The sequence below is a fragment of the Priapulus caudatus genome, unplaced genomic scaffold (genome assembly GCF_000485595.1).
Source record: "Priapulus caudatus unplaced genomic scaffold, Priapulus_caudatus-5.0.1 Scaffold108, whole genome shotgun sequence".
NCBI lineage: Eukaryota > Metazoa > Priapulida > Priapulimorpha > Priapulimorphida > Priapulidae > Priapulus > Priapulus caudatus.
In genome coordinates this window covers 202,550-215,604 of record NW_014577169.1, presented here as the reverse complement: position 1 = coordinate 215,604, position 13,055 = coordinate 202,550, and the positions used below count along the sequence as shown (strand labels likewise).

Here is a 13,055-nt window from a genome sequence, read left to right as displayed (position 1 = left end):
CGTGTCAGTGGAGACTGCGCCATAAGATATAATAGATTTGAACTTTGCCGGTAGGGGTGAACGACGCCGTTTCCGTGGCGTTCCGTGCCGCGCCGCGTGTGTGGAGACGGGCCTTAAAGCCGCGTGTGTGCAAGATCATCAGACCGCTAAAGGGGGCCAACAACAGTAAGTCTCCGCAAATTGTTCACCATTTTGCACTATTTGGTCCCTAGAAAATGCTTTTTTACCTCCGCCAGGGTTATGTTTTCACCGGGGAGTTTTTGAGTGTTGGTTTCGGTGTTTGTGTGTTACCATGCACGTTTCAGTTCACTTCCGCTAGGTGCGCTGGCTGTAGACTTACAAACACGCAACCACAGGATAAGGGGCAACCACAGTCCTCCCCCACCTGCACGCTCGCACTAAACCGGATCCAATTAATTAATTAATTTTTCCACTTAATTAATTAATTAATTAATAAAAACTTTCACATTGAGAGAATTCAGCTGCCTTGGCGGAGGTATGTGCTCTCCGAGTGCTCTAGTTATTATTAGTTTTGCAGTGGAATTCGGCACTAGAGTACAATAATTTGCATTGTGCACGCAAGTTAGATGCCTCGTGGACGTCTAGAAAGCATTAAAAGTAAGATTGGTCTTGTCATGATCGGATGAGGAATGGCACAATTACACGACAATACCAATATTACTTTTAATACTTTCTAGACGTCCACGAGGCATCTAACTTGCGTGCACAATGCAAATTATTGTACTCTAGTGCCGAATTCCACTGCAAAACTAATAATAAAAAAGCAATTTTCTAGGGACCAACTAGTGCAAAATGGTGAACAATTTGAGGAGACTTACTGTTGTTGGCCCCCTTTAGCGGTCTGATGATCTTGCACACACGCACAACATTTGGGCGCGTCGTCATCGCCGTATAGTAGAATCCTTTCTGCATGGTGTGCATTACTGCTATAAAGACGAACTAGGAAGTGAAAGAAGCGCTGGAATTATCACCGATTAAGAATAATGCCATATAGCTCCATCTTGATCAAGGACGGCAAACTATTACGGTGAAATCGCGGAAGCTATTGCACGTAGGTCTACTTAATTTAGTCACCAGCGCTTAGCTTAGGTCGGACGAGAATGTCTCATTAAATCGCAGAATTAAACCTGAAATACGCAGAATTAATATGATTTTCACTACTGGACAATGATTGATTTGTTTCCGCTCGCATTAGAACATGGGAGCTTAGCACCGCGCAGCGAAACACCCGACAAAGCATCGTCATTGACCAGCAGTCCAGCCGCTACGTTTACTTTTGCTATCAAGTAAAGGAAAAAAAAGCATTCGCGCTGATGTCAACCCGCACTGTATATCGACGGACATAAATGGACTGTAATCTCTATTATGCCAACTATTTGGCACTCATAAACAGTCGACAGTGCGCGCATGTGCACGCAGCGAGCGGGCTAGGGTATCGCTACCCGCCAAGCTCCTATTAAATGCCGTCCAGAGCCAATACTATCCGACAATGACCAGCCATTTGGCTATAACTAACTTATGGTCTATTGACAACTCGACTAATTTAACTATGACACGCTCCAAGAGCCATTGCACGTTAGACTGAAGCTGGTCACATAATGATATCCAGTGGCGTAACCAGGATTTTTTAACAGGGGGGGAGGGGGCAAAAACAGCGAAAGATATGTAATTGTAACTCAGTGGCGGATCTAGAATTCCAAGGGGGGAAACAAGTGTGGGGGGGAGGGGGTCCTCCCTAGAAAATGTTGAAAATGTAGATCGCAGGCGATGGTATTGGAGGTACTTTTGAGTACATGTGTACAGTCTTCATTCTTAAGACACTTATTCTCTTTTTAGTACATTTTTTTTTTTACTTTTTGATCAACAGGGCCATGACCCCCTTTGACCCCCCCCCATACGCCACTGATGATATCGACATACGAGATGAGGCAGGAGTGGAGTATTTGGAAGACGCTGGGGTTAATGCCCTATGGGAGGCTCTCAACAGCTGAGTTAATGGGCGAGTTTTGAATCGGAATGGAGAATGATAGAAATTCAATCGCTCGTGTGCAGCACCGTTTCGCTAAGAGCGCAAAGTGTGTGTGCACTACACACTGAGCGGTGTCCAGAAATCTTGTTAGTAATTTGTAAACACGCGCACAGAATAGGGGATAACGTGTTTGCGAGAGCGCATGCGCGAGAAGAGCAGTAGCCCAAGGCGGCATGCATGAGTGCATATTCCGACTCTCCTATATAGTTTCACTTGTCACACCCGGGCACACCATATTCGCGAACAACTTCTGTATTTGTTAGTGAGAAACCCGTGGTTGCCTTTAACGGAGAACACTCGTTCGTGTAAGTACATTAATGCGCGATAAAATAGGTATTATAGTAAAGGGTAATAACAATGAACTATATCTTTGCTTGTTAGAAAATATGCTAAAAATATTAACAATAACTAAAAAATAGCGGCTAAAAATATCAATAAACGGGGATATGTGGAGCAAAACTCTTTCGAGGAACATTGTAGAACTGAAATGAAAGTGGACGCCTACATTCGCTATCAACACATTCACATGTAATTAAGACTATATATAGATTAAGAACTTACTCTAGCAGACTAATTAAGATATTCGAGTGTTACTTAAGTTAGTAAATATTTCTAAACAACCGGTCATAGAGATTTTTCGGTCAATAACCAGTTTTCTCAAATTCACCACTCATCTAACGCGGTTTTTTATATCGAGCATCATCTTTTTCTGCCAGTACTTGTGTAACGGCTTTCGCCCGAAAAATTGGTTTTTGGTACGGGACAAAATGGTATCGAATAGCGCACGCAGTTGACAGACACATTTGCGGTCTTTTCTCTACATCCCATTTGTTGCCCGCGTCTGGAGCCATCTCGACAAAAAATCCCGAGTGTACCAAGATCCGACAAGTTAAAATGAATGGGCATGCAAACTCACTGAAAACATGCATGATGACTGACTCTTCGTTCTCATATAGTTTCGATTGCTTTAAAGTCTTTTCTTCGGGGTCGCTTTTATAAAAGCAACTTGTTTTATATATGAAAAAAAAAATAAAAGCAAACTATTTATATAAGCTATAAATTGAGTTATTGTAGATGAATTTTTGCCAATGGCGTGTTTAAATCAGTGGAATCTTTTCGAGATAATTAATTAATATAATGTGCGCATTAAACCCCCTCCTTCCTCCGCGTAGGCACCTGCGCGCGGAGGTGTACGTGCGTATACGTGCGCATACGTGCAAGTGTTGCGTGTAGGTGTGCGTGTGCTTGCACCAGAGCATATAAATCAACTTGATTTATTATTATGCTCTGCTTGCACGAAATTGGAAAAATAAAGGCATGCAGCAGCCCTCCGTCCTTGCTCCCCTCAGTGAGGTTAAGGCTCTGGTTTTGTTCTGAGATATATATTTCGCATGCATAGACCTTTTGCGATCGTTTGTGTGATCATTCGGTAGGCAAATACTTTTTGCGGGTTTTCACAAGTTCATACAGATTTAAAACAACAAATGCTTGTGGCCCATTTTTGTTCATCGGAAGCGTTTTGCGTGTTTTCCGTCAAGAATGCAGCCATATTCAAAGTGCGTATGTAAATCTCATAGTTTTCGCTGTGGAGAGGAGCAAGTTTAATGGCTAATGGACAGCTTGAAAAAGATGCTCAGACGGGTCATACGACCAATTCTAATTCCGCCCAGCGCGTAGAGCTACACACAATCGTCTTCGTTCCAGCAGAGTGCACAAGTTTGCCCGAGCAAAGGTGGAACCTATACTTTGCGCGAGTGTGTATTGCAATGCACGAGATACGACCAGCAGTTTTCCTTCCAGTAGTTTTACTACCAGACAGCATTTTTACTGTGAATCCTTCAGAGAACATTGACTGTCATTAAGACCGAAGAGCGAGGAGAAACGCCATTTCCATTGAATGGTCACAAATTCCCGATGACGCTCGGCCAATACCCTGCCAATTATTTCGAAAAGCAGATAAAGTTTACTGCTCTAACAGCCATTAACTTAAGTGGCTTAGGAAATAAAATCAAAGCCTGCAATAATTTTTTTGGCGTATAGGCGAATATGAGCCATACGCAGTATAGTTGCTAGGTCAATGTTCGTTACGCCACACTACATGAGGATTTCAAGTGTTCACCTGATATAAGCCATTGTGAATGCTGCGTGATATAGGCTCAAAGTGTAGTCTTGCGTATCTTGGGGGTTGGGTGTCAAAGCGAGCGGAAGAAGGAAATACGATACATTTTATTCAGGGAGTGAAGAGCCGTTTTGCTTCACATTCAATGACTTGTAACGGACGTTGTGAGATAAATCGTTGAATGAAATTGATCTATGAATACATCGAAGCACGTACTTACCACGCACACGTTCACCCGCGCACACATACACACACGCGCTCACACATACACGCGCGCACACACACGCGCGCGCGCTCACACATACACGCGCGCACACACACACGCACACGCACATACACACGCATGTACGTACACGCAATAACGCGCGCCCAGACGAACACGCACACACACACACAGCACACACACATACACACACACTCACGAACGCGGATACACACACACACACACACACACACACACACACACACACACACACACACACACACACACACACACGCGGACACGCACACGCAAGCACGGCACACAAACGAACGCGGACACGCACACGCAAGCACGCGCACACAAACGAACGCGGGCACGCACACGCACGCACGCATGCACGCACACGCAAGCACGCGACAGCGGCATGCAGGTTTCGCAGGAAACGCAGTTATGCGACATTAAACGTTGTATTTTTATTATATAGTGTTTTATTTACAATGTTGCGTTTTGTCACGGCTGTCTGATGTCACTCAGGGCCGAATAATTGTTCCCCGGCGTTAAAGCCGCACTATGCGCATCCAAACGCTAATTTCTCCAGTACTAGACTAGAAAATACTTCGTGTCATGCATAATCACACTACCTTATGGCAAAATAAACTCTAGTTCCTCCCATTTCACTGCGCGCTTGCTTAAAACCCACAAGAAAGAGGTGCGAAATCTGGTAATCTGGCGCCAACGCCGACTTGTCTGCCAAACAATTTAGCCTCGAAGTGGTTAGGTGACGTCACATGTTTTTATCGCGAAACTGTCAACAACATCGGAGAATTTGAACAACATTGGAGGTATTTTCAAATGCCTTTTAGAAGACAACGCGCAGTGAAATGGGAAGAACTAGAGTTTATTTTGTCATAAGGTAGTATGATTCTGCATGACACGAAGTATTTGCTAGTCTAGTACTGGAGAAATTAGCGTGTAGATGCGCATAGTGCGGCTTTAAAGCCTGCCGCACACGCTGTGGAACTTGCTGTGTCATCGTCCACACGTGGAAAGTGGCGCAGCAAGTTCCACAGCGTGTGCGGATGCAAAATCCCTCGATCTGGGTGTTTTCTTCCACGTGTGGAAGTTTGAACAGCGCGTGCGGAGCACCCAATTAGCATTGTTCGCTTGGACGCATTGTATTTTTTTCTCAGCTCGCAGTTCGCAGCTCGCATATCAGGCAGCTCGCATAGAGGCATGTCCAAGAACTGATCGATCAAACGTCGTGTCAACGCTCTGTTCAACGACGCTCCGTGTCCAAGCGAGCAATCAAGCGAACAATGCGAATTGAGTGTGGATTAGCTGCTGCAGATCGAGTCTGACAACTGCCTTTGTTTTGAATTATTTAGAAACGTTCTGCGTGACCGCCAGGGAAGAATGTTCATCGACGAATCATCACCCGCTGAGCCTCACCTTACAACTACGTACTTACTGTACGGCCACATAGGAACTTCGTCAAAGGCAACGTCACAAAGTACTCACCAATCACAGCACAGTAGACGTCTAATGACAGCTTATTACCAAGTTTCTGTAATTGCAATTATAGGCTCACAGTTACGACGTGTTTCTGCCAAAGCCAAATACAGTAATTTAGTACTTATTTGATGTATTACCTGCGGAGTAGTAACATTAGTAGTAACATGGGCGCCAGGGGCGTAAATCCGTACCGAAGAATGGGGGGGGGGGATGATCGGCGATAGCCGGGGACGAAATTAACCTTGGCTGCCGCAGGCAGGCCCGCGTTCCGTAGGCATGCCAGTGCCAAGCCATTTTCCTGCAATCTGAGGCATACTGTGGGCCATATTCTCATGTCTGATGACACTATCTCAACCCTAGACTCAACCCTACAAGTTAGGATTCAAAACACTTTTCATGACTTTTCAGAGAGCGTACACAGTTAGGTTACTATAGTAATAATACGTACATGTATTAAAACACAGGTAAGAATTGCAATTTCTCACAATTTCACGTGTTTTTGTATGTTTGCAGCCATACTTTTTGGCTATTCTTTTTTTTTCTCTTTTTTTTGAATCTCAGGGGGATATTTGTACAGGCCATCCCCCCTCCTTCCAGAGCGGGGGGGGGGATGCATCCCCCATCTCCCCGGGATTTACGCCCCTGATTAGAGCTAGCAAACAGAGTTAGCTGTACAGTAACAGTACTGTACAGCTAACAGACTTACTACAGAGTTACTACCGAGTTACTATAGAGTTACTACAGTACTGTACAGTAACAGAGAGAGCTAGTAAACAGAGTATAGATACTAACAGAGTTATACGCGGCAGCCGTTATACGCATAGAGCCAGCCACCCATGTAGAAACACCTATTATACTAATTCTACACTGCAAATGTATCACAGAGTAGGCGTACGATAGCTACTTAAATGTAACCACTAGGTGTAACCCCCACAGAGGCGATATCGTGCCTATATATACGTTTACCACTACGCATCCTTATTCGTAATAAGGTAGTATAAAACACGTCAAACACGTCAGCGCGCGCGCGCGTGTGTGTGTGTGTGTGTGTGTGTGCGCGCGCGCGCGCGCTCGCGCGCAGGTAATCCTGGTAACTAACAATACACTTTCAACAATACAGTGTGTATTGTTGAAAGCTCGCTATCAATACACAGTGTATTGTCAAATGCCTAAACATACAGCACACTGTGTATTGTTAGTTACCAGGATTATCTGGTATGTGTTATTAGTTGAGAATGGCCGCCGCTATGGTTTGTATGCACACTAATAGTACGCTAGCCTGTCCTGCGTGGCTGCACGGGGGTGGCCGCCGGGGTGGGTCAGCACACCGACTACGTCCGCTCACCTCGCACCGCGGCGGTTGCGATTTCAAAAGCGAAAAGAAAGTCAGGAAACAGCGCAGTCCCTTTCACGGCGGGGGGGGGAGGAGGCAAATTGCCTTCATGGCTTTTGCTTCTTTTCTCCTCCGTGCGAACGTGAGGTCACGCGCACAACGTGGCCATTTTCACAGCGACGTGGTTGCAGCGGCTACTCATGTAGGTAGAGTGAGATAGAGGTGGGAGAGCGGGTAGAAGCACAGGCACTTGGAGCGTTTCAATAAAATATAATGCTAAATAAATACGAAATCTATTTCCTACGAAAGTCTTAATGTTTCTCTACTCTCTTTCGCCTATTATTGCCGACAATTTCCTGTTAAAATGCCGTCCAAATGCTCCTCTGCAACACGCATGTACACCGCGCGCAAGCTGCTGCACACTGACACATATATAGAGAGCTCTATAGAGCAATTATAGGACGGCATTTACAGGAAATTGTCGGCAATAATAGGCGAAAGAGAGTAGAGAAACATTAAGACTTTGGTAGGAAATAGATTTCGTATTTATTTAGCATTATATTTTATTGAAACGCTCCAAGTGCCTGTGGGTAGACGGTGAAGTTGTCACTCCTATGAAGAGCTTGTCGTCAGGGGTGGCATCGGGGGGTGTCAGAAAGTCCTCTATGTGACGTAGGTTCGATCGCTTACGCGTGTTCATGTCTCAGATTTTCGTAACCTCGTGAAAAGAAATGAGCCGATCGCTCAGCGGTTTAGTTGTAGATTCAAGATTGATGTGATCAGGAATGAATAATAATGGAATATATTTCAATTGTTATTCACTCCTGATGTGATTAATATACGCTGTGGGTTTAGATTGCAGGCGCTGTAGATTGCAGCGGTTGCACATTGCAGCAGTTGTAAGCGGGAGTAGCTATGGATTGCAGCAGTGGCAGCGGATTGCAGCAGTAGTAATTTCTATTCTATCAAGAGCCAATAATACCTTAATAATGTATTATTAGCTCTTGATTCTATCTATATCTATATCTATATCTATATATATATATTATATATATATATTATATGTTATTATACTATTTTCTATATTATTATATTATATATATCTATATATATCAAGAGCTAATAATACCTTATTATTAGCTCTTGATATATATATAATCAACAGCTAATAATACGTATATATTATTTGCTCTTGATTATATATTCTATTCTATATGTTTAATGCAACAGGGGCAGTCCTCGATGTCGCTGAGACAATTATATAGCAAATATAAAAATGTCGTTGTCATGCCAACGCATCGACGCCAGCAGCAGCAACGGACAGCCGCGCATCCGGTTTCCGATGCGATTCTCCGCATAACCGAAAGTTTTTTATTGTGCGACTTTAATAATTAAACTGCCGCGAAGCTGATCCGTCACGCACGCCGGGAAAGTTGAATCAGAGGGCGATGATAAGCGATGAGAGCGGAGATTTAAAGCCTGAAAGTACCTCGTTGTTTCGCATGCAGCACGCGAGAGCTAAACACTCGCATGTTATGAACAAGATCAAACTGTCGCTCTCACCTCGCCGACATGTCACTCGAGATGACAATTTACCGCGTGTGCTCGACGTTAGCGTGCATGCGTGCCCTCGTTATTTGTTAATCGGATTTGATCGGGTCTAATTGAAAGCGATGTGTGCTGGCTGGTTTTAAAACGGGTTGCGGGAAAAATTAAATCAGGTTGTACTCTTGTGCCCTTGATGAGAAAGCAGGAGAGTAGCGAGCCCTGCATGGTGATCACACCTGCATGTCATAAACACACCTGCCAGCAACGTCATATATATATATATATGCAACGATTTTACGTCTAGTTGTGACGACGAATGAAGGTTCGACCACTGGATTGTAGTGTAGGAGTCAATACAAGAAATAGCAACACGTAAAAACCAGAACAAGCTGATAAAAGTGTTCACGCCGGGAATAGGCCCGGGGCTTTTATTCGGTCTTAGTCAACAGACTAAGGTGAACTAAAAGATGGTGCACAGAATCCCACACAGCGTTGTCGCTGGGGTGTAGAAATATACACGATGAACTGAACAGCTAAACAGTATTAACTAACACCCTAGAGTAGTATAAATACTGGGCTCAGCTCTCAGTAAGGCGGAGTGTACGATCTGGAGCGACCGCGACGGGTCAAGCCAGCATTGCGGCCACAAGCAGGAGCGCCTCATCTTCACGGATCACGTAAGCATACCAGTATCTAGTTAACCCCTGCACAGGGCAAGCAACTCACTACAGCTGTGATCCGTGATCCGTGAAGATGAGGCGCTCCTGCTTGTGGCCGCAATGCTGGCTTGACCCGTCGCGGTCGCTCCAGATCGTACACTCCGCCTTACTGAGAGCTGAGCCCAGTATTTATACCACAAGCTCAGCGTTGGTGGGGCTTCTTACCTTCCCATCATGCATCACGAGAGACGCGTGATCAAGTCATGTTTTATGTCACGCACATCACATGACAAGCCACACATCACCCCAGACTCCACGACAGATGGCGCTCTCGCTCTGGCTCAATTCTGCTGATTTCCTGATTTTCAATTGTCCTGAGTGTGGGAAGGGGGCGCTGCATGCAGTTTGACATCACCCCACAGGTTTCCTTCATACAACCGGTGGGAATCACGTGATCGCCGTCATAGCCACCAGAGATGAGCCCACCAGCACAGCAGTATTTGTTGGTGTTACTATGAATAAAGAAGCGTGTGTGTGCGGGGGCAGGCACTGCGTCGTGAGGGGCCGTTCCGGTGTGACAGTCTCTTTTCATTGTTTGCGAGAGAGTGTATTGGTGTGGGTCTTGCGTTGGCGGGTTGGCTTTTGTTGTTTGTTTATGGATTGCTTTTTTAGTTGGTCGATGGGCCTGGGGGGCTGTCAGTAGTCGAGGTTAGTATGAGTAGATAGTAGTAGTAGTTAGAGTAGTAGTAATATGTAGTAAGTAGTAGTAGCTAGTAGTAGTAGTCAGTGGTCAACGTAGCAGTTAGCAGTAGCAGCAGTCAGTAGAAGTAGTGAGTAGCAGGCAGAGTCGTTAGTAGAAAGTAGAAATACGTGGTTCGAGAAGTAAGATAGAGGCGGGAAGGGGGGCCAGCCTGGAGTCGGTGACTTCGCGCTTTGTCAATATCAGTAGGAAGCTAGCTACGCAGTGACATTTCAATCACCTATACCTCCACATAACGAAGTATAGACCATTTTAAAAGGCCCAAATCAAAACGCTCTGTACTGCGCAAACAACTACATTTCAGCCCGCATTAGTTCACAGACATGCGAACCGGTAAGCGTAGCCATTGATACGGCCTAACATACAATTACCTAATAATTTAGTCATACTATACTATTATAAGTATTTAGCCGCGTATGTTGCAGGTTCCGCCATTCAGAAATGGAAGAAATCCTCATGAGTCAATCGCGGGAGTAGGAGACGTCTCCCGTTACCGGCGTCCGCAATGATAGCCAGAAAACGAAGGATACGAACTAATCAGAGCTTTTCTAGTCGTCCGTAAAACGGATGCAGTTTCTGGCAGAAGTATTCAATCAATAATAATGTGAAAAGTAACGATCCTCATTCTTTTTTTCTGTTGCGTGTGTACAGTGTTTTGCTAACTAAAATTCTATTTAACTAATCGACTTCGTGTCTGTTCATAATTAATAACTATCTGATCTGTTGTTTTTCTCAGGCTCTTCTAGCTGCCTCTCCTCTTGATACGAGACGCAGTAGCTTTTGTCCATATTGGCTAACTCTTTGACTTCCTATTCCTGCCAAACTTTCGGCTATTTTATATATTATCGATATAATTATATATATGATATCATCTTTCTCTCGGCCTTCGCTCGCTCTCTTACTCCACATACTCATGCAATAAATGAATCATTGGAGCTACAATCGCCACATTCGGATCATCCAGCTAGCTACAATCGCCACATAATTTACATTTATCTTCTTTTTCAGAGAAGTCACCGTATTAAAGTAACGTCAACATTAACAAGCAGAGGTGTAGACGCTTATCTGAAAATGCATTCGAGATGCGAGTCGGCAAACATGACGCAGGCGAACTTCAAGCTCAGCTTTTGAGTAAGTTCTCTTTAATGGGTCGACGTATGATGGGCTGTATTTAAGCGGCACCTGAAGCGGAAAGTCATTTTCGGCGCGGATACTGGATTTATACACTAATATAACTAGTTAAGATGATTGGAGATAGTGGCGCTGAAGCGTATAAATTTTTCGAGATTCGGAAATAAGACGTCAAACGGGAAGCGGCCGGGATTGGTACCGACCTTTTGTTATCGGTAGCAACGACGAAATTACCTGAGATATATTTTATGTTCGTGAATGTGGGAAGTCAGAACTTCACCGGATGACGCGGGGAAGCCGTCTGAAAGAATTGTCTTAGTGGCAGATAAGATGGACAAGCGTTTGCGAAGGAAAGCTACTTACTCCTTACCAGGAATGACCTCAAGTTCATATAGGTGATTAATGGGCGTGGGACACCAGGAAATATATTTTTGACAAGTAAATATATAATTACTTACAGAGGGAGTGGCAATATTTTCATGTAACAAAGCTTAGGAGTGGACGTCCGGACCTGTTTCAATTCCTTAGTAAGTGATCTGTTACATTCATCGTTTTTAGAACTCAGCGCCACTTTTAGTCTGAATGTTTAGTGTCATAGATTGTGAACCGAGAGATAATATGGGGCGCATAGCACAGCATCCACATAAATGTTAGCGACATTTTACACTAATAATGCCATAATTATTTATGATGGTTTTTAGCAACTGGCCCCCCTGGTTGGATAACGATATTAGAAACTAACGGTAGCAGTTTCCCTGTGGGAGGCTTCTAAAAAGCGTTACAGAATTAATTCTAGTGCCTGTGTTTTGTCGTTTATGCTGCTCGCTACTCGAATAATCTAACAGTATATTATATATAGTGTTTATATCAACCTAGTACGCATACCTTGTTACTCATAATATTATAATTTAGTAACTACCTGCTATACAGAATAAATAAATCGACCATGCACGTTGTCTCTAAACGTCATTTGGTTTGAATAAACTATATGCATCATCGTTGTGTTATTTTTCCGCTTTCTGTAATTTTATACAAATTATGGAATGGCTGCTGTGCGCTTAAAAATATATTAAATGTATTAATTATACATTGACTCAAGCAGCTAAAAAATAAATTTTATTTTATTAATAAATCAAATGAAGCATATCTATTTTATTCGTGAGAGTTAGTTTTGCGTACTAATCTATGCTCTCTATCATTTTTTTATAAATATTAATATCCTAAAATACACGAGCGGCGATACATGCACATCGAGCGGTAGAATAATAAGAAATTTCATATTATCTACTCCTGATGCGCATAGACTGCGGAGAATGCCGAGATTTTTCGACATCGGCGGAGCAGATAGCTGAGATTGAAAACACGTTTTATATTGCTAGAGTCGCCGAAGAAATTCACGTGTGCGGCGTAGCGTAGGCTCGTATCTGAGCGAAGAATAATACTGCGCATAAGTAAAATTCAGTATACGCGAGAGAATAATATTATAATGCTCGCGAGAGTCGATCTATTCCCACGAGAGTATTTAATAAACGCGGCCCGTTAGCGGTAAGCGAATGCAGTGATTCAAGTCATATTACGTAAAACATGATGTTATACTATAACGTATAATATATATATATATAATATATATATAGTATAATATACGAACTTCGGCTGGCTATATGCCCTCCGATATTCCCCGCACATCCGCTAACGTCCTGTCGCGTGCTTCAGCATCCTCCCAGTCGTGGCATTCAGCATA

The 13,055-nt window shown here is 43.7% G+C and overlaps 1 protein-coding gene across 1 annotated transcript in view; it reads left to right on the top strand.

Moving 5' to 3' along the window:
- The first annotated feature begins 2,257 nt into the window (after positions 1–2,257).
- LOC106805294 overlaps positions 2,258–13,055 on the top strand; it is a 37,291-nt gene continuing 26,493 nt past the window's right edge. The window contains exons 1-2 of the mRNA XM_014806831.1: positions 2,258–2,355; positions 5,757–5,881. Coding sequence (XP_014662317.1) covers positions 5,785–5,881 — 97 coding nt within the window. The 5' untranslated portion in view covers positions 2,258–2,355; positions 5,757–5,784. The remainder of the gene's footprint in view (positions 2,356–5,756; positions 5,882–13,055) is intronic.